The 24,018-nt window shown below is 53.3% G+C and overlaps 1 protein-coding gene across 1 annotated transcript in view; it reads left to right on the top strand.

The window, feature by feature from the left end:
* The first annotated feature begins 543 nt into the window (after positions 1 to 543).
* Positions 544 to 24,018, top strand: part of NEURL1B (neuralized E3 ubiquitin protein ligase 1B) — a 37,622-nt gene continuing 14,147 nt past the window's right edge. The window contains exons 1-2 of the mRNA XM_032625121.1: positions 544 to 705; positions 18,899 to 19,444. Coding sequence (XP_032481012.1) covers positions 675 to 705; positions 18,899 to 19,444 — 577 coding nt within the window. The 5' untranslated portion in view covers positions 544 to 674. The remainder of the gene's footprint in view (positions 706 to 18,898; positions 19,445 to 24,018) is intronic.

Here is a 24,018-nt window from a genome sequence, read left to right as displayed (position 1 = left end):
CTTTGGACACTGCCTAGGTTTCTCCTACCTGTAGGCACGAGATCCCACCCCAACCCATCACCCTGGTTGAACTGTTTTCAAGCCCTTTACACTGTCCGAGGTGACCTTGTGCTTGTGTTTCCGTCCCGGACCTCCTCATCCCCCACCCCTACCCCCGCACCTTCAACACCCCGCATAGAAGCTCCGCAGGGCGAGGGCTTGGCCCCCTGTGGCCCAGCGCCTGGCACACAGTAGGCCTTCTTAAAGTGTTGCAATTAATGACAGAAAGGCCAGCAGGCTAACGAGCCTGGCACCCTGAGGGCACCCAGCTGCCCAACGCGCCTTCCTGCCCCGGGCGCGGGAGCCGCGAGGGCGGGAGGCTCGGCCGTTCCCCTCCCGCCTCCCGGTGCAAACTTTCAAAAGATGCTGCGGCCGCGGCCCCGCCCCTCTCCGCGTGGTTGGAGGCGGCGGGAGGCGGGGGCGGAGCCGGCAGGCCCCGGCCGGTGGCTCCGCCTCCTCCTCCCGCCGCTGCTTCCCTCACCGCACCCTCCCCAGCTGCAGCCCGCCGGCTCGCCAGTGCAGCCGCGATGCCCCGGAGCCCGAGCCCGACCCCGGCCCGGGTTCCCGGCCCACCGCGTATTTAGCCTCCGTGCGTCCCGAGCGCGCCACCGCCAACGCCGCGCCCCGACGCAGCTATGGGCAACACTGTGCACAGGACCCTGCCAGGTACGCCGGGGAGCCCCTCCCGGGAGGCGGGCGCTGAGGTTCTTCTCTCCTCGGGGGACCCTCTGGGTGACTTCCGGAGAGCCACCCCACCTACCCTTGGAGCCCTCGGCGGGCGCGGCGGGCTGGAATCTCTGGTGCTTCCCGACTCCCGGCTCAGCGCGCGCGGAGCCGGCTGAGCTTTGCGCTCTCGGAGGGCGGGTACCGCGTCCTGGTTACCTTGGGGACCCCGGTGCTCTTTCTCCCGGCTTTGGCCAGATGCACGAAGGGGCCGTTGGGACGATGCTGCGCGACCCCTTGGCTTTGTTCCAGCCCAAGGGCGCTGATGAAGGAGCCCGGGGCGCTCCAGGGGGGTGAATGGAACCAGGCTCCGCAGGGCTTCCGACGGCCAAAAGCCGCCCGTTGTGCCGAGACTGCAGCGGCTGAGAGTTGGGGGGGGGGGGTGCTCACAGGGGTACCTCAGTTACCAGCCGCTCAGCGCCCCCGCGGTACATGCTCCCTTGGTTTGGCCACGTTCCCACGCGCACCCTGGCTGCGCCCCCCTCTGGTGTCTGCTCAGCTGGGAGCTCTCTAGCCCCTTGCAGTCGCCGCTGTCGAGCGCATCGCCCCCTAGTTAACACCGCCCCAGAATTTCCGGAGCCAGAGTAAGGGGATCCAGAGCTGGAAGGAGGTGGGGGTGTGAAGACAGAGGAGGCCTTGCTAGAAAACACCTGATAATTGTGGGAATAGATCAGCGCTGCTCAAAGGCTTGGAGGCTCAGTGTCTGGCACTTTGCCTACCCCAGCGCGATATGCAAAGAAGCTTCACGGTAAAGGTGTGTATTCCAATTTTATAATGAAGAAATTGAGTTTCATTGGAGGCGAAATGACACACCCAAGGCCATGTTGCTAGTGGGGAGGGGGTCTGGATTGGGACCTATGTCTCTCTGCCCACCCTCCTCCCTGCCAAGTCTTTAGAATAAATTTTTATTTTGCCTTAAGGCTGGGCATTTGTAGCAGCCTTTAGGCAGAAGGTGAGAGACACATATGTGAGGTTTTAGGAGGAGAGGGAGATATCACCTCCTCTGTGCTCTAACAGTCCCATATAGCTCTCTCCTTCATAATTATATATCAAAAAATAATTATTTCTTCCCCTGGAAGGGATTGAAATGGATGATGCTGAGCCCCACATTCCCAAGGCCCACTTATAGGAGAGGAGCCCCTCCTTCTACTCTATAAGCCCCTGGGCAGCTTTCAGGCCACTGCACACAGAATTTACCAAATCCTCTGAGAGGTGAAGTCACCAGCAGAGCGCCACCAGTTAATCAGTGGCAGAGGTGGGATTCGAATCCAGGTCCTCTTACCTGAGAGTGGCCACGCCTCCTATGGCCAAGGCTATTGACGGCATGGGGATGGGGATGGGGCTGGGATGGGGAGAACCCACCACCCAGTCTGGAGGTGTCCAGGGATATTGGCAAATAGAGCAGCAGATGTCCTCCCAGCCACAAAGACATGAGCCCCTTTGTGGGATTTCTTAATTAAAAAATGTTTATGCTGTTCTAGTAGAAAAGCCATTCTGCCACCTGTGGGTCAGCCTTGGGGTAGAGGAAGGGACAGAGGCACGCTAGGCGGGCTAAATATAGCTGGATATTTATGTAGTCTCCATCCCACTCGGCCCTCTCTCTGTGGACAGGGCCACCCCGCGCTGGAAGCCTGAGGTTAAGGTCGGTTACTCATGGCAGTAGCTAATCGTGGAAAATTCAAGCTCCACTGGTGCTGAAGCTTGCGTTGAGTTTGAGGAAGGAGGTAGAACTGGCATTCCTGTGCCACATCAGGCTGTAGGTGCCAAAAACCTGAAGAAACATTTATTGTTTTCTGACCTGCCCGTAATTAGTTTCTCACACACATTGTGCTGTTTTTTGCACCTCTGTGCTCAGTACGTGATGCTCCCCACACCTGGAATATCCTTTCAGTGTCTAGTCCACCTTTCAAAACCCAGCTCAGTTGTCACCTCCTCCAGGAAGCTTTCCCTGACCACCCACACCTTTGCTCTGCCACCTAAATACCTTCTTGTCTCTGCTTGTTCATCAGACCACTTTGCATTGTCATCACCCGTCTCTACTACTCGCCTTGGGGCTGTCTGAGGACAGAGCCCACGTCTTGATCATCTTGTATCCCTGATTGCCCAGCTCAGAGCCTGGTGCCTGGCGGGAGCCCAAAAATTGGCGGTGGAGCTCACATGTTGCCTGCATCTTAGGCTGAAAGAACACTTGGCTCAGTGTTGCCCTGTAGAAATCCTTGTGCTTTCATTCTCAGGAAAAGGACACATGCGTGGGGTTCCTTCTACGGGACTTGAAATAGAGAGCTGGCATTTGCCGAGCACCTGGATTCCATGCCAGGCTTCCTGCATATGTGGCTTCATTTATATGCCAAGCATGCTTCTCCTTAAGGCTTCCGCACTTGCCGATCCCTCTGCCTGGAACATCCTTACCCCAGATCTCCACATGGTTTCCCCCTGCTTCTTTCAGGTCTCTGCTCCACGCGACTCCTGCCATTGCCCCTGCCCCCATCGTCTCCCACTCCCTCTCCCCTGCTTTGTGTTTTTTCTTAGCATGGCTCACCACGTGCCATGCTGTACATGTAGGTAGCTGTGTATCGTCTGTCTCCCCAGGGAGGATTTTGCCTGTTTTATTCACTGTGGTATATTCAGCATGTGGAGCAGTGGCTGGGACACAGGAGATGTTCAGTAAATATTTGCTGAACAAATGAATGTAGTTCTTGCAACAGCTCTGCCAGGTAGGGATTATCATCTCCATTTTACAGATAAGGAAACCAAGCCTCAGAGAGGTAAAATGACTCATCCCATTTCACATGGGTCATCCAGTTGGCAGAACCAGGATTGAATCCAGGTTTATTTAGTTCCAAAGTCCTGCAGTCTTCCCCTGACATCCATGGTTCAGATACCATTTATTGGGTGCCCCAGAGTACACCTGGCATGCTATTGTATACAGTAAGGAAATGTCCCCAGAAAAGAATGTCTTTTATGATCGGTTGAGGGAAAGCCCCTTGGTGGCCCTCACAAAGGGCACCAGCAATTCAGATCAGTGGCCTATAAACAAGTGTGCAGGGTTCAGCATGGGAATTTGCATTTGCTATGCTCTTACTGTGTGCATTACCCATTCCCTTTCTAGTTGCAGTTCAGACCTGCAAAATAAGGTGCCATTCTCCTCCATTTTACAGATGAGGAGACTGAGGCACAGAGAGGTTGAGACACCTGCCCCAACTCACACAGTAAGGCAGTGGTAAAGCTGGGCTTAGCAGACCCAGGTCTGTCTTGTTTGTAATATACTACATGGTCCTTTTTTCTGCACTCCTTTAGCCTTAATCTGGGTTTTGCAAAGCAAAGAAAGAAACGTGTAAACGTGCGTGGGGTGGGGGGGAGAGGAGGGCACAATTCCAGCAGGGAGGGGGATGGGAGGAGGAACTCTCCCCCTTCTCCCACCAGCACGTTTTCAGTCCCTTCCCTCCACACGCCTCTGGGGCTCACCCGTAGTTCTGGTTGGAGAAGAGGCTGAATTCAAACTGTCAGTTGGGTTTAATCATTAAGTCAGTCCATGCTTGACCCAGTCAACGGCCCTTTCTAGTGTTAGTTCAGTGAGTGGTATCCTGGAGCTCTGGAGTGAGGGAAGCGTGTTGACCCTGCTCTGTGCCAAGCCCTGAGTCAAGGGCTTTACCCACATTACCTATTTCAGATCCTCATAACAACGCTTTAGATGGGGCTATATTTATCCCCATCTTACAGGGAGGCAGATGGAGGCTTGGAGAGGTAAAGGATAAAGGCTCACCGGTATAAGGGGGAGAACCAATCTTCCTAACCTAGATGGTCAGTCTGCAAATGCTACGTCCAGACCGGAAGCATCTGCTCCTTCTGAGCCACTCAGGTGCCTTTCCTGTAGAGCCTCTTTCTTTATTTGACCTGAATGCGGAACCGTGTGGCTACTGGGCCTACATGGGTCAGATCTGCTGCCCTCTGGCAGTGGGCGGTAATGCTCCGAGGGCCCGGCAGCCACTCTTTTCCCTGGATCTGGACTGTCTCAGCTCTAGGGAGGACAGCAGCCTTTGTCACTCTCACAGCCATCACGGTGGCTGCACGGATGACCCAACCAGTGACATTCCCCTCTCTCTGCACGCCTCTTCCTCCTTTACCCAGTCACAATGTAAAGTTAGGTTGGGCTTGCCCGTCTGATCTGGCCCCATCTGCCTCTCTCCCACTGGGTCATGAAGAATCACTTTTTTTTTTTTTTTTTTTTTTTTTTAAGAATCACTTTTATAGCCTCCCAGTTGAGCCAGAGGCCTGAGCCTGAGCCTCTCAAAGTGATAGTGGTTCGTCCAACAGCCCTGAAACCTACCAGGCTGTCAACACATGGTCAGGGGCCCTGGCTAGTCAAGGTTCCTTGGTGAGGGCCTGCGAGGATGCTGGGGGCTGGCATGGGCGTTGGGGGAAAGGATGGAGCAGTCTTGTCCATCAGTGGAAGTGAGGAAGAGGAATGGGTCTGTCCAATGTATAGGAAACACGGAGAAGTTGCCTGTGGAGAATCTGGAGCCAGAAGGAACTGGGGCCTCCCTCTGTTTTTACCCTCTTATCCCACCTCTTCTCCCTTCCCCCTCTCTCTCCCCAGGCAGGAAAGGGGGGTAGGGAAGGCTTCCTGGGGGAGGCGACATCTGAAGGAAAGTCCAACTGAATGTCTGCCTCCCCCATTCGAATGTCATCTTTTTCTGCCTGCTTTTAGGGTCTTCTGTAGCTCAGTTGCACCAAAGCCATCCCGATCTCCGCTTAAGTGCCGTGCGCCCAGGCTGGGTGACCCTGGGGCGTGCCCTGCTCTGCATTTTCCTGACTGTGCACCTTCGTTCACTTATCTGACATCTGTTGGGCATGTGTCGTGTGCCAGCCCTGGGGTTCCGCCCTGAATGGGATGGACAGCCACAGGCGGGCCCCGTGGAGCTGGCCACTGGTGGGAGAGGGATAGAATGCTCTAGTAGAGCAGGTCACGTGACTGGTTATATCACTGCAGAGCGTAAGGTGCTGCTACCCTGTGCCCCAAAGAAGGAGGGGCCGATGCCCAACACCCCGAACAAGGCCTGGCCTTGTTGTCTGTCTACTGTGGGTCATGCACGACCCCCTTTCAAAAAAAATCCTAATGACATAGAATAGGATAAAAAATAAAATACCGAGTGCTTTCACGTGGGAAGAGTATTTTTGCCTCAGAAACTTTGCCTTCAGTTGTGCATGTGTGCGTGCACCTGTGCGTGTTGCGTGTCGCAATGTCAAATGCATTTCTCTCCATGGGTCACAGTGGTTAAGGGCTATGGTGAGCCCACTCACTGGTCTACAGCAGCAGGAGGTCTGGTGTCCGGGTCTAGACATGCATCTTGGAGTCAGGCTACCTGGGTTCAAATCTCAGCGCGGCCATTTCCCAGTGGAGTGATGTTGGGCAAGGACTCCCCTCTCTGTGCCTCGGTTTCCTCCCTGCAAGTGGGGAGGATTCGTAGCTCCCTGCAGTTGGTGGGCGTGAACATTAAACGGAACAGAGCGGGCGGAGGCTTTAGCACAGTGTCCAGGGCAGTCATTGTCATGGTTATTGTTGGCACCATGGACAGGAGAGGCCTCAGGCCTGCCCCTGGGGTCCCTAGACGGGGCTGGCTGACAAGTGCCCTTCGCTTCCTGCCTTGAAAGCTCTGCCCCAGGTGACCACGAGCCCCGAGCTGAGGGGCTGGATTGGGAGTCATCCCTTTCATAGCACTGACAGCAGTTCCCAAGGGTTCCTTGAGCCCTGTCCAAGACACCTCATTTCTGAGGAGAAGAATCTGCCTGGCAGGTTGCATTTTGCAGTTGGTATCGGCTCACCAAACTTCCAGGTCTAGTGGGAGAGACTAACAAGGACAGGGCAGTTTGGTAAGTGGGGGAGGGGAAGCCCAGGGGGCTGTGAGAGCCTAGAGGAGGATGCAGGGAAGGCTTCCTGGAGGAGGTGCTATCCAGCTGAGACCGGAAAGCAGAGAAGTTAGCCACAAGGGAATGGGAAAGGCTGTTCAAGGCAGAGGGTTAGATGTGCAAAGGCCTGAGGGGAGGGAGAACGGGGCATGTGAAGGGGGAGCTGCAGAGTTCGGGGGTCCCAGGGCAAGTGGGGGTGGCAATATGAGGTCAAAGCGGTGGGTAGAGGTCAGGTCAGAGGAAGAGTGGTTTCTTGCAGGCCGGCCTGCAGTCAGAAGACTTAGCTTTCTCAGATGCCACACTCCCTGCCAGGATGATGTGCTGTGTTTGCTGGGCTGGACTGCAAAGTCTGCTCAGAACAGGCTGTTTAATCTTCCCCACGGACAAGAAGAGTCAGCTCTGTCCTCTTTTGGACCAAAGGGCTTTCTGTACTTGGTGGTGCTCTATAAGGGCTTAAAATAGAAGCCCAGAAGCCAGGTGTGTGGTGAGAGCTTAAAGCAGAGAGGGAAGAGGAAGGGGCCCAGCGTGCGGTAGGTTGTGAGCGCCCACCTGGGGGGTGTAGCTGAGTGGTCAGAGCTGCAGCACGCCCGCCCCATGCCAGGCCCTTTTTCTGTTTCATCCCCTTTAAACCATCAGGACGAGCCTTCCAGAAGTAGTCTCCCACTTCACAGATGAGGAAACTGAGCTCAGAAGGGTCACGAGACCTGCCTTGGGTCAGGCAGCTAGGAAGTGGCAGAACGGAATTTGATCCTAAGCCTGCCTGACCCCCAAAGCCCCTTCCCCCATCACTATGGTGCGCTGCCCCCCGGGGGCTTCTTGGGGCTGCTGCCCCTTGGCCTCATCCTGAGCTCCTGAGTCCCCCCTCCCCACAAGCTGTCCTTCCTGCAGGCACACCTTCTTACCTTCTTTGTCCTGGGAAGGTGAACCACCTCTGTCCCCAGCAGCCAGAATGATGCTGCCTACAGAAAAGGTCCATCCACCAACCCCGCTCATCTCACCCCAGGCCTGGAGACTCTAACTAAAAAGGTGGAGGTGGCCTCTGGGAATCCTGCCCTGGAGGAGAAGGGGTGAACTGGAGCTCTGCACCCCTTCCTCCTGCCTGACTAGGGCTCAGGCTCCTGATGTGTCTGCCTGGTAAAAGCTGGCCCGTGCTCGGCCATCCCCACCCGCCACTGGCAGGTGTCACCATGCACCCACATCCTTTCCCCTGAGCCCGGCTGCTACCCAGAGCTCCAGGCAGCCCCTACCAGTCGGTCAGCAAGGGCCTGGGGCCAGGGTGAGCGCCCTTTGTCACCCTGCACCCAGGCTTTCCTGCAGGCCAGGAGCATCCTGTCCCCCTGGTGTGCTGTCATTGTTAACAGAGTTGGTAATGGCACAGGCTGGGGGCCTCCATCCCTGGGTCTGAGTCTTAGCTCTGCCCCTTATTATCCAGACGAACGACTTGACCTCTCTAAGCTCTGATTCCCTTTTTTGCAGAAAGGAGATGGTGATGTTACGTCTCAGGCCTGCAAAGCCTCTGACAGATAGTGAGTGCTCACAGGGGGCACCTGTTATGATTATGTATTCACTAGACAAACAAGCCTCTGCTCCCTGCTGGGCCTGGTGCTCCCAAGGGAGACAGACACAAAAGAATAATAATAACCACTAGCTTGTATCACTCAGCCAGGCTGTGCCAGACACTGTTCTCAGCAGGTACCTGCATTTAGCCCTCAGGACAAGCCCTGTGAGAGAGCTACTATTTTTAGTCCCATATAACTATTGAGAGAACAGAGAGGGAAAGTAGCTTGCCTAAGGGCACACAGCTTGGGTAGTCCAACATGATTCCCGCTAGAAGGAAGCAATGTTGATGTGGGATGGATGACTGCCAGGTCGAGACAGGGGGTCAGGTGGGGGGCATTTCACATTTGCCCTGGAAGCCTTCATAGTACTGAGCAGAAACTTGTGAGCATTTGGATTTGTCTGGCAGATTTTTTTTCAGCTGTTCACCTACTTCTGAGGTTGTTTATCTCACATCCCACCTTTAGGCATGGCAGGGTAGGGCCACTCTCCCGGTGGCTTATGGGGACTCCAGCTGATATTCCCAAAGTCTGATGTGTAGATCTCCAACCCCCTTTCAAGGCAGGCCAGGGGACGACTGATGTCCTGAGAGTTTTCTGGAGAGCAAAGCAAGGGCCACGTCAGCCCCAGAGGGGCAAAGGATCCCCAGCAACATAGCCTGGTGAACCTTTGGAACCTGAGAGCTGCCTGCAGATCCATGAGACAGGGGAGCAGACTTGATAGGGAAGGGTACTGTGGACCAAACACAGACATGACCAGACGTGTGTGGACATCACATGAGATTTCAGTTCAGTCAAAGGAAGAACTTTCTAACTGTGGGAGCTATCTGGAAGTGGAATGAGGGCAGTCGGGGAGAAAGTACCCTTTGCCAGAGTGGCATGGGTGTTCAGCCCAATTGGGACCTGACATGGACATTGTAGAGGCAACTAGAGCATCGGATGGATCCGGGATGAATTGTCCATTAAGGTGCCTTTTGATCCCGGGGTCTTAATAAGAAGTGCTAGCCAGTGCTCATCTACTGAACGCGTGGAGGGCCCTTCATAATCTCTCACTTTTCTAATCCCCCTGCCAGTTCTGCATGCTGGGAGGCTTTAGGCCCATTTTACAGATCAGGAAACTGAGGCACAGAAAGATGAAGCCACCTGCCCCCTTCTGGGTCTGTTCCCTCCCCTGTGACCTCCCAGCCTCAGCAATTTTCCACACTTAGCAGCAGGTACTTCTGAGCAGCAGCCATTCTTGGATATCAGTGCCAGCTCGCTCTCCTCCCTTCCCCTTCATTCTCCTTATTACCAGGACTCAGAGCAGCTCAGAGCTGGCCTCTTGTATCACCTCTGGGCAGAGGGGAGAGAGTTCTTTAATGAGTAAACCGTCTGGGGATACGGGTGGGGTGGTGGTGTCTGGGGCAGTACTGGCAGTCGGCACAAGGCCCACAGCTATTAACAAGTGTGTCCTGTTTGCATCCTCAACATTAAACATTGTTTACATCATAATTATAGCCCTCAGGCACGTGTTTTCTTTCCTTTTCCCCAAGGAGATGCCCACCCATCTCATAAATTCCGAGAATGCTCAGAATCACCATGTCCCACCTCCCATTTGGCAGATCAGGACTCTGAGGACAAAAGCCTTGCAAAGGGTCACACAGGGATGACAGGTGGGGGTCTTTGGCTGGAATCCCAGGAGAGGTGGTGGAAAGAGCACTGTTTTGGAGGTAGTCTCATGTTCAAACCTCAGTTCTCCTCTATGTAAGCTAAGTGACCCTGGGCAAGTCACTTCCCCTCTCTGAACCTTCATTTCCCATCTTTAGGTTGGGGAGAATGATGGTGACCCCCCTCATGGGATTGTGATGAGGAATAAATAGGAGACTCCATGAGAAGTCTGAGCCAGCATAAGATGGGGACTCTGTAAATGGGCATGTCTCACCCTCTTTGCCAGAGGTGACTTTGGATTCCTTGAAGGCAAGGAATCTGTGCTCTTGAAATTGATGAAAAGGAGAGGAGCTATAGGACCAAATAGTCCTGCTGGGTCTCACCTCTCAAATCCCTGCAATAGATTCCTAAAGTACTCGCTGGCTGGCTAGGGAAGCAATTCCACATAATGGTTAAGTGTGTGCATGGCTTTGGATTCAGGTCTGAGTGAAATCCTGACCCAGCTGTTTGCCTGCACCATGACCTTGGGCCATCCCCTCCTCATCTGGGCCTAACGTCCTCATCTGGGAAGTGGGTTCATAAGGATGTAGAGAGGCCCCAGTGAGCCAACAACTCTCAGATCATCAGAGCTTAGGATGTATGACATGGAGATTCTTATCAGGACTCCTGAGTTTGCATTTCCGACATTCATCCTTTACTTCTTGGGTCAGGGGCAGAAGCCCATGCAGACTTCCTGCAGGCATCCTCAATCTATACTCAGTGGCTCTTGGGAGCCCTCAGACGTTTGGAGAAAGGCCAGTCTGACAGATGAGGGGGAGAGGGAAAAGAAAGCTGGATCTTTGGAGAAGGAAGGAGAGTGGGAGGGGCACCCTTGAGTCACTTCTCTGTGGGCCTCAAAGCCAAACATGGCAGGGAAGGAATCTACTTTAGTTGAGGACCTACTGTGTGCCAGGCTCTGTTCCTTCCCTGTAGGGATAACTTCTACACTTAGCCCAAAGCACCCATAGCATCTTCTTCCTAGCCTTGGGAGCCAGGCTGGTATGGTTCTAATGCTAACTCCGCCACTTCCTGGCTGTGTGGCCTTGGGCAGCTCTCCCAGCCTCTCTGATCCTCCCTTCCTCACCAGCAGTGGGTCTGGTAGCAGTCACCCCCTTCAGCACTGTCAGGAGGATCACAGGAAGTCCGGTGGCTCCGGATGGCCCCCTGGGAGGTCTGCCTCTCTGATCATGCCCCACCTCCAATGCCCCTTTAAGCCTTGGGGACATTAGGCTCTGGGGTTCCATCCCCCTGCTATGATCTGCCACTGCTTTCCTTTCTTTAGATGCTGCTTGTTGTTCCTCCCAAGTTCTGCCAACCTGCGGCCTTTGAGTCGCTCAAAACAGGCTGACTGATGACATCCACCACCACACCTGCCCCTCTCTGAGACCGAGCCAGGGCCTCACTCCACCTCTGTCCCAGAAGGTGGCTTATGCCTCTTGTACATAGCCTACTTTTTTCTTGTAGGTCAGGGGGTAAGCGAGAGACCTTGGGAGGAATGAGGCATAAAACAGGAAGGATGCAACCTTCAGGGTCAGACGGGACCAGATTCAAAAACAGGCACTAGCCTCACAGGCTGGGTGGTCTCTGGCCAGGACGTCCGCCTCTCTGGGCCTCAGTTTCTTCACTTGGAAGCCACCTGGCAGGGTGAGGCCATGAGTGAACGGGCCGTGTGGTGAGCCCCCGGCACACACTGGGAGTGCCACAGAGGTGGGCTCCTACCCCTCGGGGCCAGCAAACACCACCCAGCCGTGGGGTTTGTGAAGAGCATTTCCTCAGCTCCAGAGGTGAGAACAGTTGGTGTTCTAGGAGAGTTTCCAGCTTCTCTTGAGCCTGAAAAGCAGGGCCAGTGGACCTATTGTTTCAAAATTGGGACAGGGGCCCTGAAGGTGCCCATCTAGGGCTGAGGAGAGTGAACAGCCAGGCTTCTGGGCACCACCCAGGCTGGGGGAGTGGCTGCTATCAGGGCAAAGAGAAGGAGGGAGCTGGCCCATCAGCTGGCTTAGCAGGCAGCTGCCAGAAGCTACCTGGAGGAGAAGCAGATGCCAAGGGTCAGGACCGTGCCAGCGGTTAGACGCTGCGTTTGAAACCTGGACTGGTTTTCCCGCTCCAGCTGTGCCAGATCGTTTTGATAGGCAGGGAAGAAAGGAACGGGCAGTTTCTATGGGAAGGCCCAGGACTTGAATCTCATTTTTCAGAGAGACGGATCCTCAGAGGCTCTTTCCCTTCTCCAAACCCTTCAGTGGCCCCCAGAGCCTTCTTGAGGACCTTAGCCTCCTCTGCTAGGCCTTTAAGACCCTTTGTGTTGTAGCTCCTGACTCCCTCTCCACCCTCCCCTTTCCCTCCTACGCTCTATGCCCTGCAGTTCCCCAAGGGCGCTCAGCTTGTTCTCACCTCCAGGCCTTTGCCTGTGCTGTTCCCTCTGCCTGAAACACGGTTCCCCATCCTTTATCATGCCCCACCCCCAGCCATTTCTTTCTCAGACTGCAGAGTGGCCCCTCTGAGAAGCATCCCCATGGCCCCAGCCCTCCGTGCTGACCACCCTGTGCAGTCATGGTGTCTTGTGTCCATGCCCCCTGCTGGTCTCTCAGCTCTGGGGTCAGGGACTGTGTGTGACTCGTCAGTGCATGCGTCCCTGCAGCCAGTGCGGCCCTGGCGTGGAGCAGATGCTCCTTAAATGTCAGATGCAGGAGGAAGTGATGTACTTGAAAAAGAATGAAGGCACGTTCCCCCCCACCCTCTGCAGCAGTGGGGTCCTAACCCTGGGAGCCGGCGCTTCTGAAGTTGGAGCTTCCTGGGTCCCTTTATCAAGAAGAGACCTCGACCGAGGGGCCCAGCAGAGGGTCGGAGCCGGCTTGGGAATCCCAACTCTGCTGAACACGCTTGGAAGGGGCGTTGGGATGACCTCACTCCCTGGGAACTCAGTGCATCTGAGCCCACTTGAGCCAAGAGGGCTGCCACTTAGACCTGGAAGGAGAGGGCTTTTCTCCCAACGAGCAGTGTCGCGTGACCTCCGGCCTCCCCCCTGGGCCTCCTTGCAGCTGCTGACAGGAGTGTTATGCCTTTCCGGCTCTACTGTGCTGACCAGGTTCTGTTTGCGGAGAATAGGAGCGGGGAGGAGCCTGGTGGCAGTTTCCAAGTGTGGGCTGGCCCCTTTCCACCCTGGGTGCTGGCTGACCAGGCCTCTGAAACAGAGAACAAAGTCCTGTTAGGCTGGAGTCTGTCTGCTGGATGCATGTCACTGCCCTTTTTGGCAGAGGTGAAGGAGGCTTGGTTATTTTTTTCTAATCCACTTTCAAACCCACCAATAGAAAAGTTACTTTCTGTTGCCAAAGGAGACTGATATCCCCGCCCTGCTTTGGGTGACGGGAAGCCTTGCCAAATGCCAGCCTTGCCTTTTCCTCTCTAAAGCCCGCGTGTGCACACACACGTGCACCCTGTTGCTTCCTACCTCTGTCACTTGAAACAGAGACTTGTTACTGGAGGTCCACAGTCTGAGGTGGGATGTTGTGCGGGTTCAGAAAGCCCCTGAAGTTGTACATCGGACTGTGTGAGTGGAGTGTGGGTGTGTTTCGGTGGGAGAGGGGCCGGTACAGCTGTCATTGTGCTCAGCAAGGCACACGACCCCCGCCCCCAAAGGCCACAGGCGGCCGCCTTGGAGAGGGGACAGGGATGGGAGGAAGGGCCCGAGCCTGGCCCTCTCCTGCCACTGCCCAGCTTTGCTGCCTTGGTTTCCTCCTCTGGAAAATGAAGGTGGTAAAACCTACCCTGCAGGGTTGTAAGAATGTAAACTCAATACACAAAGGCCTGTGCCGGCACATAACGAAGGCTCAGTAAAAGGCTAGTTAAATCCTCTAGTGAGAGGGAGGGGGTAGAATAGACTGTCCTCGCAGTTGGCAATTCCCTTTCCCGGTGGAGCGGAATCTGATGAAAATTTCAGCCAGAATGCCATCTGCTGAATGCCAGCAAGCTGGAGGCCGTCATCTCGGCAGCCAGAGAAGCTGGAGCTGTTGCTTCCTGCCATCCTCCTGGCAGTAAATGCCATTTCCTTGGGCTCTTTTTAGATCAAAGGAAAGGCTGGGTTGGGGCGATGAGCGGGCATCGTTCAGGGGTGGCACAGTGCACATTTGGGACGCTGCTGGGATGGCTTAAAAATAGGCCTCTGTCCTTGGACACCCAGGGAAAATGACCCTGGGGTTTTCAAAAGGCCTTTCCTGGCCAAGGTTACCAACCCTCCATGGGAGAAACATTGCAGGATATAATCCCCTGACCCTACAAGTAGCCATCTTCGACCCAGGAGTAAACCTTTTCTCGGCAAAGACATTAAATAAGGTAACTAAAGGGGGTGGGGGGTGGGGGGAAACCCAGTGTTAAGTGAACACCTACTACGTGCCACACACCGAGCCTGACCAGCTGGCCTCATTCGTCCTCAGAGGAATCGTGCAGGGTGGAGATGACTCTTACCAGTTTTCTAGGTCTGGTTAGGGGGCGGGGCAGAGAGGTTAAGCATGTACCTCAAGATCACACAGCTACGAAACAACAAAACCAGAATTTAAACCCCCATCTGCCTGACTCCAAGCCTGTGCTCTTTTTAACCGCCTCTCACACTGAGATTTAGAAAATAAAAGTGTGGGAGAGATGGAGTGAGGGGCTTACCCAGGGGTTGGACCTGATGTTCCCTGCAGGGGAGGGAAGGAACGTTGAGTGCACATCCATCGTGTGCTGGGACTCCTGCTGGGAGCTTTCTGTGCTCTCATCGCTCCTCCCAGCAGCCTGAGATGAGGCTCTGCATTCACACACTATTCACAGATGGTGACTTGTCCAAAGGCCCCTCAGACAAATTAGCAGCAAAGCATGGGTTCGAACCCAGAGCCCGTGAGGGCCGTTCTAAAGCACTGATGTGAGTAAATCACAGAGCAGCAGCCCGCGGAGCAGTTCTGATGTCCCCCCGCTTTCCTGAAGTACTAGCCCAAGGCTGGCAGTGGCAACATTTGTTTAGCCAGAACAGAGCTCCCTCCTCCCTGAATACTGACAGCCACTCATCACCCACCCCCCAAAATCTATACTCGTACGTTTTCGAGTGGGGCATTGCTTCCTTGCCTAAACGCTGGAAAGACCCTTCCCTCTGGTCTTGGAGGGGCTGCAGCAGCCTTTGGTTAACCATGAGGGGTGGGCCAGGACTGTCCCCTCCTTCCTACACACAGGAAGAGACTACAGAGTCTCCCCTCGGTTCCCACCGCATAGAAACTCCTTCCCCCTGCCTTGTTCTTAAGAGTCTCTAGACCGAGTTCCTGGCCAGAGAGAGGGAGGCACACCCGCACGAGGCCAGTGGAGACTCTGCCTTGCATGGGAGGAAAGGGTCTGGTCCCTGGTGTGGGCTGGGGGCCCCTCCCTGGCAGAAGGTGACACCTTCTCACCAGTGACAGGGTGTCCATTTAAATCTGGTCCTGGCACCAGCAGCCAGGAACCTCTGTGCCCATGGACTCAGCCATTTGGGGGAACAGCTGAAGTCATCTCCAGGAGGGGAACAGCAGAGGACATTTTGGCTCTCAGTGGAATATTCTGCAGTGGTGAAACAGAACAGTGAATGCTTGGGAGCCATGTGGGAAAAGATGCTTTTTATATAATGTTGAGTTAGGAAAGAAAAGGCAGGAGGCAAAATTAAATGTGTGCTCTGGTTGCAAGGAAGTTAGAAAAGGTACTCAGTACTACTTAGTGCTCAGTACTTCTGTGCTACTTATGGAGGAAAGACAGGACAGGAGGAAAGAGCGCTGGTTTGGGGTCAGACAGAGCTGGGTTCATGTCTCCTTGTAGCCGCAGGAAGTTTTTTTTCCTGGAAAATAAAGACAGTAATCCTGTGGGCGAGGATTTGTATTGAGAATTAACTGCAACCTTGTATCAGAAACATCCGGCCCAAGACATGGCGCCTAGTGAGGGCACAGCCAGTGGTTCTTCCGTGGATAAGGGCCAGGCAGGATAAAGGCCAACATGAAAAATGCAATGTGAGTTAAGGTGTGAATGTGGGGAGAGGAGGCGAAATTTTCTCCTTCTTCCCAAACTTTCTCTAATATGGCTGTAGTGTTTATTGCTGTAATTTAAATGACAAAGTTCAGGTTTTCCACTGACGTCCCTGAACTAGCATGTTCTCCGAGGCCCGTGGGGTCCATGGCCACAGTTTTCTGTTTCGTGTAGAAGCTGCTTTCCCTGAGCTGAGCTAAAAGCAGACGCTGGTGTACAATTTGCAGATTGCTTTTTGTTCTTTCATTTTGAGCACTTTCAATTTGTGTAAATAACACATCCTCTTAGAGACTTTTTCACTCTGGTTTTCTTTATCTCACATCAGGACTCCGGCCTCAGAGGAGGGAAAAGTAGTGTTTATCCCTCATTCCCTGAAGGATGTTGGATCATATAATCAAAATTAAACAAATATGTAAACTTCGCTGGTTACTTGGCTGCCTTTTATCCTAACATATAACTGGTTTAGCAGGAAACATCCCCTTGTAGTAACAAAGCAGTATCTCTCCACACCCCAGCATCCATCGAAATCGCCAGGCCACTCTGAAGGAACAGTTGCTTAGGATCCCCAAGCCAGTTTTGTAAAGAAAGTCTCTGATTGAGAGGTAAGGTTGGAAAAACAACGGTGATGGGAGCTGAGATAAAAATAATCAAATAACGGTGGCTTGTGGTCTTTGGTGCTCTTGATCTCTAGTCCTATTTAATGTTTCCGGGAGAGGTTGCCAGCGGCGGGGACCTTGGAGAGAATCCGGCCTGTTAGACACAGGAGAGACTGCCGCCCAGGGTTGGGTGGCTGGTACAAGGCCACAGCGTGCGTGGAGAACACAGGCTCTGCTGTCCTGGGCAGCCTGTCCGGATGGTTTATACCCGGGCAGTATTTCCCCCATTCGTCTGATTTTTGTCCTGCCAGAATTGCTGTCCAGTGGTCCCTTACTCTTATCTTTGTGGTTCCGGAGATGGCCCACAGCCTGGCTCTGTGTCCACCCTCCTCTCTGCCTTAGGGGCCCCCCCTAACAGGCAGTGCCGGCCTGTTCCACCGGAGGCCCCTAGTGGCTCCCTCTCCCCGTGGTGTGCACTCTGAGCCTCCCAGGCTGGCGTTCCAGGCCTTCCTGGCTGGTCCCTATGATGCGATGGCACCCTCACCCCTCACCCCTGCAAAGCAGTGGCTGCCCAACCTCAGATACCCTCTGTCACACCTACCGTAGTACTTACCCTCCCCTCCAAGTCCAGCTTCCCCCACCTCTGCCCCTAGTGTTCCCTCTGCCTGGAATGTAGACTCCCTTAAGACCTGGCTCTGTGGACATAACCCCCTGCCCTCCGGCCCCTGGCTGAGTCTGGGGTCTCCTCTGGGCCTAACAGCCCCCCAATGCCAATGCCTAATGGGGTCTCTATTGTTATTATCGGTCCCTAATGTTCCTGTCTATTCATCTGTGTGTCTTCTCTTCCACGGAGAGACTCAGATCTCCACAAGGGCAGGATTGTATCATCACCTGTGCTCCCTCAGTGCTTCACACCAGCAGACGCATCTGCAGAAAAGATGGATGGATGGGTGGATGGATGATGGACAGATGGATGGATGAATGGACAGGTGGATGGATGAATGGATAGCTGGATGCATGCATGGATGGATGGTTGGATGGATGGATATGTAGATAGAAGGATGTATGGATAGATGGGTGGATGGATGGATGGGTGGGTGGATGGATGGATGGATGGATGGATGGATGGAAGGATGGATGGATGGATGGAAGGACGGATGGATGGATGGAAGGATGGATGGATGGATGGATGAATAATGGACTGAGCATTTTGCCTGCAGCCCTCCTCCACCAGTTCAATGCCTAGCAGGCCTGCCTAGGGGTACAAGGAATCAACAGGTGGCCTCTGCATCCCTCTCCTACGTCAGGGGTCTACAGCCCAGCCCTTCTGTCCATCCTGTGTTGATTCCTAAACAGCAGAGAGAATAAGGTAAAATGGCTAAAAAGGCAGGACGGAGGTCACACAAACATGGCTTCAATTGAAGCTCTGCCTTTAGTGAAGCCAGCTGTGTGACTTCAGGCAAATAAATCAACCTCTCTGAAACACCATGTCTTCATCTGCATGAAGGGGATAATGGTAGTCCTTCCCTCATACGGTTATTATAAGGATTAAATGAGGAAATGCATAGTAAGTAACCAGGGATGGAGGAGGAAAGGTGGGAAGGATGATGCCCCCACCTCCAGATGGGGTCACCTGGGTTTGTGGCCAGTGTCCAGATCCTTTGAAAGGAGACTATCCCAAGATTCTCCAGGTCCTTTGGGGCAAAATTCCCATGGAAATGAATTATGAAAGGTGTATGTTCTAGAAAAGCCAGGCTTGCTTATAAAGAATGCCTTCCTCTTCTGTGGGTAAAGGGGAAGGGAAGTCAGAATCCTGGCTTGGGTGTCCTTTGGAACCTCAGTATTACGATCATGTTATTAGTTGCTTATTAACCATATGCTCTGTGCCAGGCAGTATTCTAGGAACTTCATCCACATGTTCATTTAGCAGCTGTGTGAGTTAAACAATGTCCCCATTTTACAGGCAGGGAAACAGGCTAGAGAAGTGATAGGATCTCCTGCATATCACACAGCCAGGAAGTGCCAGAGAGCTGAGATTCCAGGATGCACTGGGGATCCCAAGAGTGCGCCCCAATTGCCTTGCTTTTTAATAAAAATTACACAGAGAAAAGCAACCAAAGACTCCCCACTACTCCCCAAGAATCCAAGGCCGCTGTTCCCTTTAGAGGGACTTTGCAGCCCACAAGCGGCTTTTGGAGGAAGCCTCTAGATGTGGAGGGATTTGATGGGGATGGAGAAGTCAGTTGACCCCAGCCTGGCTCTTGTGACCAGCTCATCGGTGTTGGCCTGTCTGGGAGTGAAACAGCTCTGAACAGTTTCAGAGGGGCCTAACAGTTTGCGAGGGCGCCTAACCCTCCTGCCTGTCTCTTCCCGCAGACTCGAGCCCGCCCGCGCGCCTCCTGGCCACCCGGCCTTGCTGCGGCCCTGGCCCGGAGCGGCGCCCGGTCCTGGGCGAAGCGCCGCGTTTCCATGCACAGGCCAAGGGCAAGAACGTGCGGCTGGACGGCCACTCGCGCCGGGCCACGCGGCGCAACAGCTTCTGCAACGGGGTCACGTTCACGCAGCGGCCCATCCGGCTATACGAGCAGGTGCGGCTGCGCCTGGTGGCCGTGCGCCCGGGCTGGAGTGGAGCGCTGCGTTTCGGCTTCACGGCGCACGACCCATCGCTCATGAGTGCCCAGGACATCCCCAAGTATGCCTGTCCTGACCTGGTCACGCGGCCCGGTTACTGGGCCAAGGCGCTGCCCGAGAACCTGGCGCTGCGCGACACTGTGCTGGCCTACTGGGCGGACCGCCACGGCCGTGTCTTCTACAGCGTCAACGACGGCGAGCCCGTGCTCTTCCACTGCGGTGTGGCCGTGAGCGGCCCTCTCTGGGCGCTCATCGACGTCTACGGCATCACCGACGAGGTGCAGCTCCTCGGTAGGTCGCGGCTCCCGCTGGCAGGGGGATAGGGCGGCGCCGCCAGGACGAGGCAGTGGGTCCCCGCGCGCATGAATGTGTATTTCTGTAACATTCATGAAAACCGAGGGCTCACTTTGCCAGGCGTCTTCTAAGCAGTTGACACACTTCAACTCACTTCTTTCTGGCGAAAACCTACCACCCCCGTTTTACCGATGAGAGAACTGAGGCACGCAGTGGTTAAATGACTTGCATTGCAAAGCCAGGATTGGAACCCACACGGGTGTGGTCCAGAGTCCATGGTCAGGCCCAGGTTCGTTCACCTGCTCCTTCGTTCAGTTCCATGCCCATTCACTCATTCTTTCATTCATTCCTGTGCTCATTCCTTCACTCCCTTGTTCACTTGCTTGCACACTCATTCATGCAAGTATTTGTGCTTTTGCTCGCTCATTCATTCACTCATTCACATATTCACTCAGTCACACGTGTTTATTCATTTGCTCGTTCATTCACTGACAATCCATTTACTGGCACAGCAGTCAAACATATGGCCTAGTCTTCCAGTATTTACAGTGCCCGGGCAGTCGGCAATATTTATCGAATCAAGGCCCACGGTTAAGGGGCTCAAGGTCCACTGGGGAAGCAGGCAGGCAAGTGTGGCTCTGGCTGTAACAGAGGAGGTGGTGAGAACTCATGGGGCTACAAGTCTGCTGCTCTTAAGACCTTATTTCTCTCTCTCTCTCTCTCTTTAAACTTTTTAAGAAATTGAGGTAAAAGTCACATGACAGGGTTTCCCTGGTGACGCACTGGTTGAGAGTCCGCCTGCCGATGCAGGGGACGCAGGTTCGTGCCCCGGTCCGGGAGGATCCCATGTGCCGCGGAGCGGCTGGGCCCGTAAGCCATGGCCGCTGAGCCTGCGCATCCGGAGCCTGTGCTCGGCAACAGGAGAGGCCGCAGCAGTGAGAGGCCCGCGTACCGCTTAAAATTAAAAAAAAAGTCACATGACAAAAAAGTACCATTTTAAAGTGTACAGTCCGGTGGCATTCAGTTGGCAACCATCACCTGTATTTAGTTCCAAGACGTTTTCATCACTCCAAAGGGAAATCCATACCCATTGGGCTGTCACGCCCCATCCTTCCCTCCCCCCAGCGCCTGGCAACCATGGACCTGCTTTCTGTTTGCGACCTTAGCTCTTGAAGTCACAGGTGGCACCTGAGCCAACCCAGCCTCCATTTCTGGGGGAGCAAAAGGAGAGCAAGTTTCTCAGGGGACACAGCCCTACATGTCATTTACCTGCAGTGAACGCACAGATCTAAAGTTTGAGTTTTGACAGATTTATACACCTGTCCGTAAGCCAAGAAAGTTCCTGCCTGCCCCTTCTGAGGCAGCCCCCCTCTCTCCCGGGGCAGCCGCTCTTCCGATTTTTCACTGTAGATTATTGCGCCTCTTCTTGAACGTTACATGAATGGAATCATACAGTATATGCTTTTGTGTCTGGCTTCTTAACCTCAGCACAAAGTCTTTGAGATTCATCCCTGTTGATGGTGTATCAGAAGTTTGTTCCTTTTTTATTGTCCAGTAGTATTCCGTGATATGGATGCACCACAGTTTGTATATCTGAATGTTTGGGCTGTTTCTGGTCTTTCAGCCCTGCATCTTGAGGGAAAACTCTGGCCCCGGGCTCCTTGCCTACCACCACCCACACCACCATTGGGCAGGGAGGGGAGATGTATACGTTCAGGCTCCCCAGCTCTCCAGGAGAAGAAAGGCAGCAGAATTTCTGAGCAGTTAGGAGCAGAGGGTTGGGAGTCACACGGACCTCTACTCCACACCTGGCTCTCCACTTGCCAGCTATGTGGCCTTAGCCAGGTGACCGAACCCTCTCTGTGCCTCAGTTTCTTCATCTGTAAATTGAGTTCGCGATAGCACCCACCTCGTGGGATTGTTGGGCAGGGGAACGTGAGATGGTGTATGAAAGGGATGCAGCACAGCACCTGGCACATAGAAGGCGCTCAAGAAATAACAGCTAAGAAGCAAGAATCTCTGCCCATTTGCATGGGAGCTGAAGCACATGCCTGAAATCCAGGCTTAGGCAGACCAAATTATGAAGAGCTACCCACCCTCCAAGCTGCGGCCTTACTTGGGCATTTTAACTGTGTTGCCCTACACTCTTTTCCATGGAAGATTTTGGTATTTCACCTCCAGGAAATGTAGGTTTCTAAAACCTCCTCTAGATCTCCTGTCACTCTTTTTTGGAGCTCTTTATTCCTATAGAGCAGGAAAACAATCAGGCCTCATTCACCTGTTCCCTCAGATAGCCCATGTCTCAGGGTAACAGCCGAGAAATCACAGCCACTCCATAATCAGTGCAAGTAGATTAGGATTTTTAAAAAATACAAATCGGAAGCAGCCTCTGATGACTTAATGAGACTGAACAAGCCTGTGAGGAGTCAGGGACTCTTGCTCCTGTTCATTTGTTCATTTAACAAGCCTTTATTGAGCCCCTCCAGCATCCCACGCCCCTTGGAGGGAAGGAGAGGGCCCACTGGAACATCAGTGGCAGGTGGCAGGCATGAGCCTCAGTTTCCTTATCTGCCAGTAGTGCCTGCAGTGAGCTGGTTGACTGGGAGCAGCTAGCACAGGTGCCTCGGGGCAATGTTCACAATTACATGCAGATGGCGAAATGAGATTAGGAGGAATGCTATCTCTCCCTGATGGGATCATAGGTGAATTTCACTTTTCTTTACTACCTCTATGAGTTATTTTTTTAATATATATGTAAAAACCCTTTTATAATCAGAAAGGGCAATAAAGTGATTTTTCTTTCTAAAGGTTATATGAGATAATGGAGAGGTCACTGACATGTGATCAAGGCTCAATAAATGTTTCCTTCCCAGGGAAAGAGGAAGTTGACATTGATTGCATCGGGGTAAAGGGGTTATGGGTGTTTTTCTTCTTCTTTTTTCCCCCCCAAGTTATCAACAATGATTTATAATCAGAAAAAAAAAAGTTATAATAAAAATAAGAAGAAAGCGAAACAGTCATGATTTTGTACGGTTTGAGCCTGGGTAATAGATACTCTGCTGTTGCCGGCACAACATGAGAACCAAAGAAATCCCACCATAAAGGGGGTCCCTCCCTCCCAGTTGCTGGAAGAACTGGGCTTCTGAGGGTGGTGTCCACAGTACCAAGTGGATAAATAAAAAGCAACTGATGTTAGTGTCAGGCAAATTCCTCTGGCTTCCTTTTCCTCAGTAGGAACAAGGGGGTAACATAGTTCCCTTAGAGGGTCTCAGCTGTGAAACTTCAGAATAGGGACCCCTCATCCCTCCCTCACCTCTCTCAGACCACACTGGATAGACCCTCAACACCAAGCTAAAGCAGCATCTGGGGAAGGTTGTCAAGTTTAGGATGCCCGGTTACATTTGAATTTCAGAAAAATGATGGATAATCTCTTTAGTACAAGTATACCCCATGCAATAGTTGTGACATCGTTATAAAAGAATTTGTTTTCTTTTTTTAATTTTGATTTTATATTGGAGTATAGTTGATTTACAATGTTGTGTTAGTTTCAGGCGTAAGGCAAAGTGATTCACTTATACATATATCCATTCTTTTTCAGATTCTTTTTTTTTTTTTTTTTTTTGCTGTACACGGGCCTCTCACTGTTGTGGCCTCTCCCATTGCGGAGCACAGGCTCCAGACGCACAGCCCCAGCAGCCATGGCTCACGGGCCCAGCTGCTCCGCGGCATGTGGGATCTTCCTGGACCGGGGCACGAACCCGTGTTCCCTGCATTGGCAGGCGGACTCTAAACCACTGCGCCACCAGGGAAGCCCTTCAGATTCTTTTCCCATAGAGTTTATTACAGAATATTGGGTAGAGAAGAATTTGTTGTTTATCGAAATTCAAATGTAACATGGCATCCTATATTTTATCTGGCAACCCTCATCTGGGAAGTGTCCTCCCCATCTGGTGGGACAGGGGTACACTGTATTTGCCCTGGAACTTGAGCCAAAATTAAGTCTCAGAAACAAAAAGGGATTCGTAGGCCTTGCCTATTTCTCTTACCTGATGAAATTGTGCTTTCAGCCCAGCATTCCTCCTGCAGGGGGGTCCAGCTGTAGCAGAGAGCGCTGCTTCTCTGTGGCCAGACCCTCAGGTGCCCCCTCTTGTGACATTCAGTCTTTCCTCAAGATAGGGCAACTTAGCCCCTTTTAGATAAAGAATCCAGGGCTTGGAGAAGGGAAGTGACTTGCTTGTGAGTGGCAGAGCCAGGATTAGAACCCTTTAGTTCAGTGGTTCTCAGCCTTGGCTACACGTTGAGATCACCTGGGGGGCTCTGAAAACCCCACTTCCCAGGTTGCAGCCAGACCAATTAGATCAGAACCTCAGGGAGGTGGTGGTGGGGGGTTGTGGCTCCCAGGCATTCAGATTTCTTAAAGGCTCCTCGGGTGATCCCAGGGTGCAGCCAGGATTGTGATCACAATGATCGTCTTTGCGTGGGTGCCTGTCCCTCCTCCCTGCCTGGTACCAGGCTGAGCTCTTCAGACCTCTCAGTTCAGGGCATGGTATCATCACACAAGCCCCTTCTCT

This window comes from Phocoena sinus, chromosome 3, assembly GCF_008692025.1.
Source record: "Phocoena sinus isolate mPhoSin1 chromosome 3, mPhoSin1.pri, whole genome shotgun sequence".
Lineage (NCBI taxonomy): Eukaryota > Metazoa > Chordata > Mammalia > Artiodactyla > Phocoenidae > Phocoena > Phocoena sinus.
Note: the sequence above shows the minus strand (reverse complement) of the source record. Positions and strands in the feature narration are given on the sequence as shown.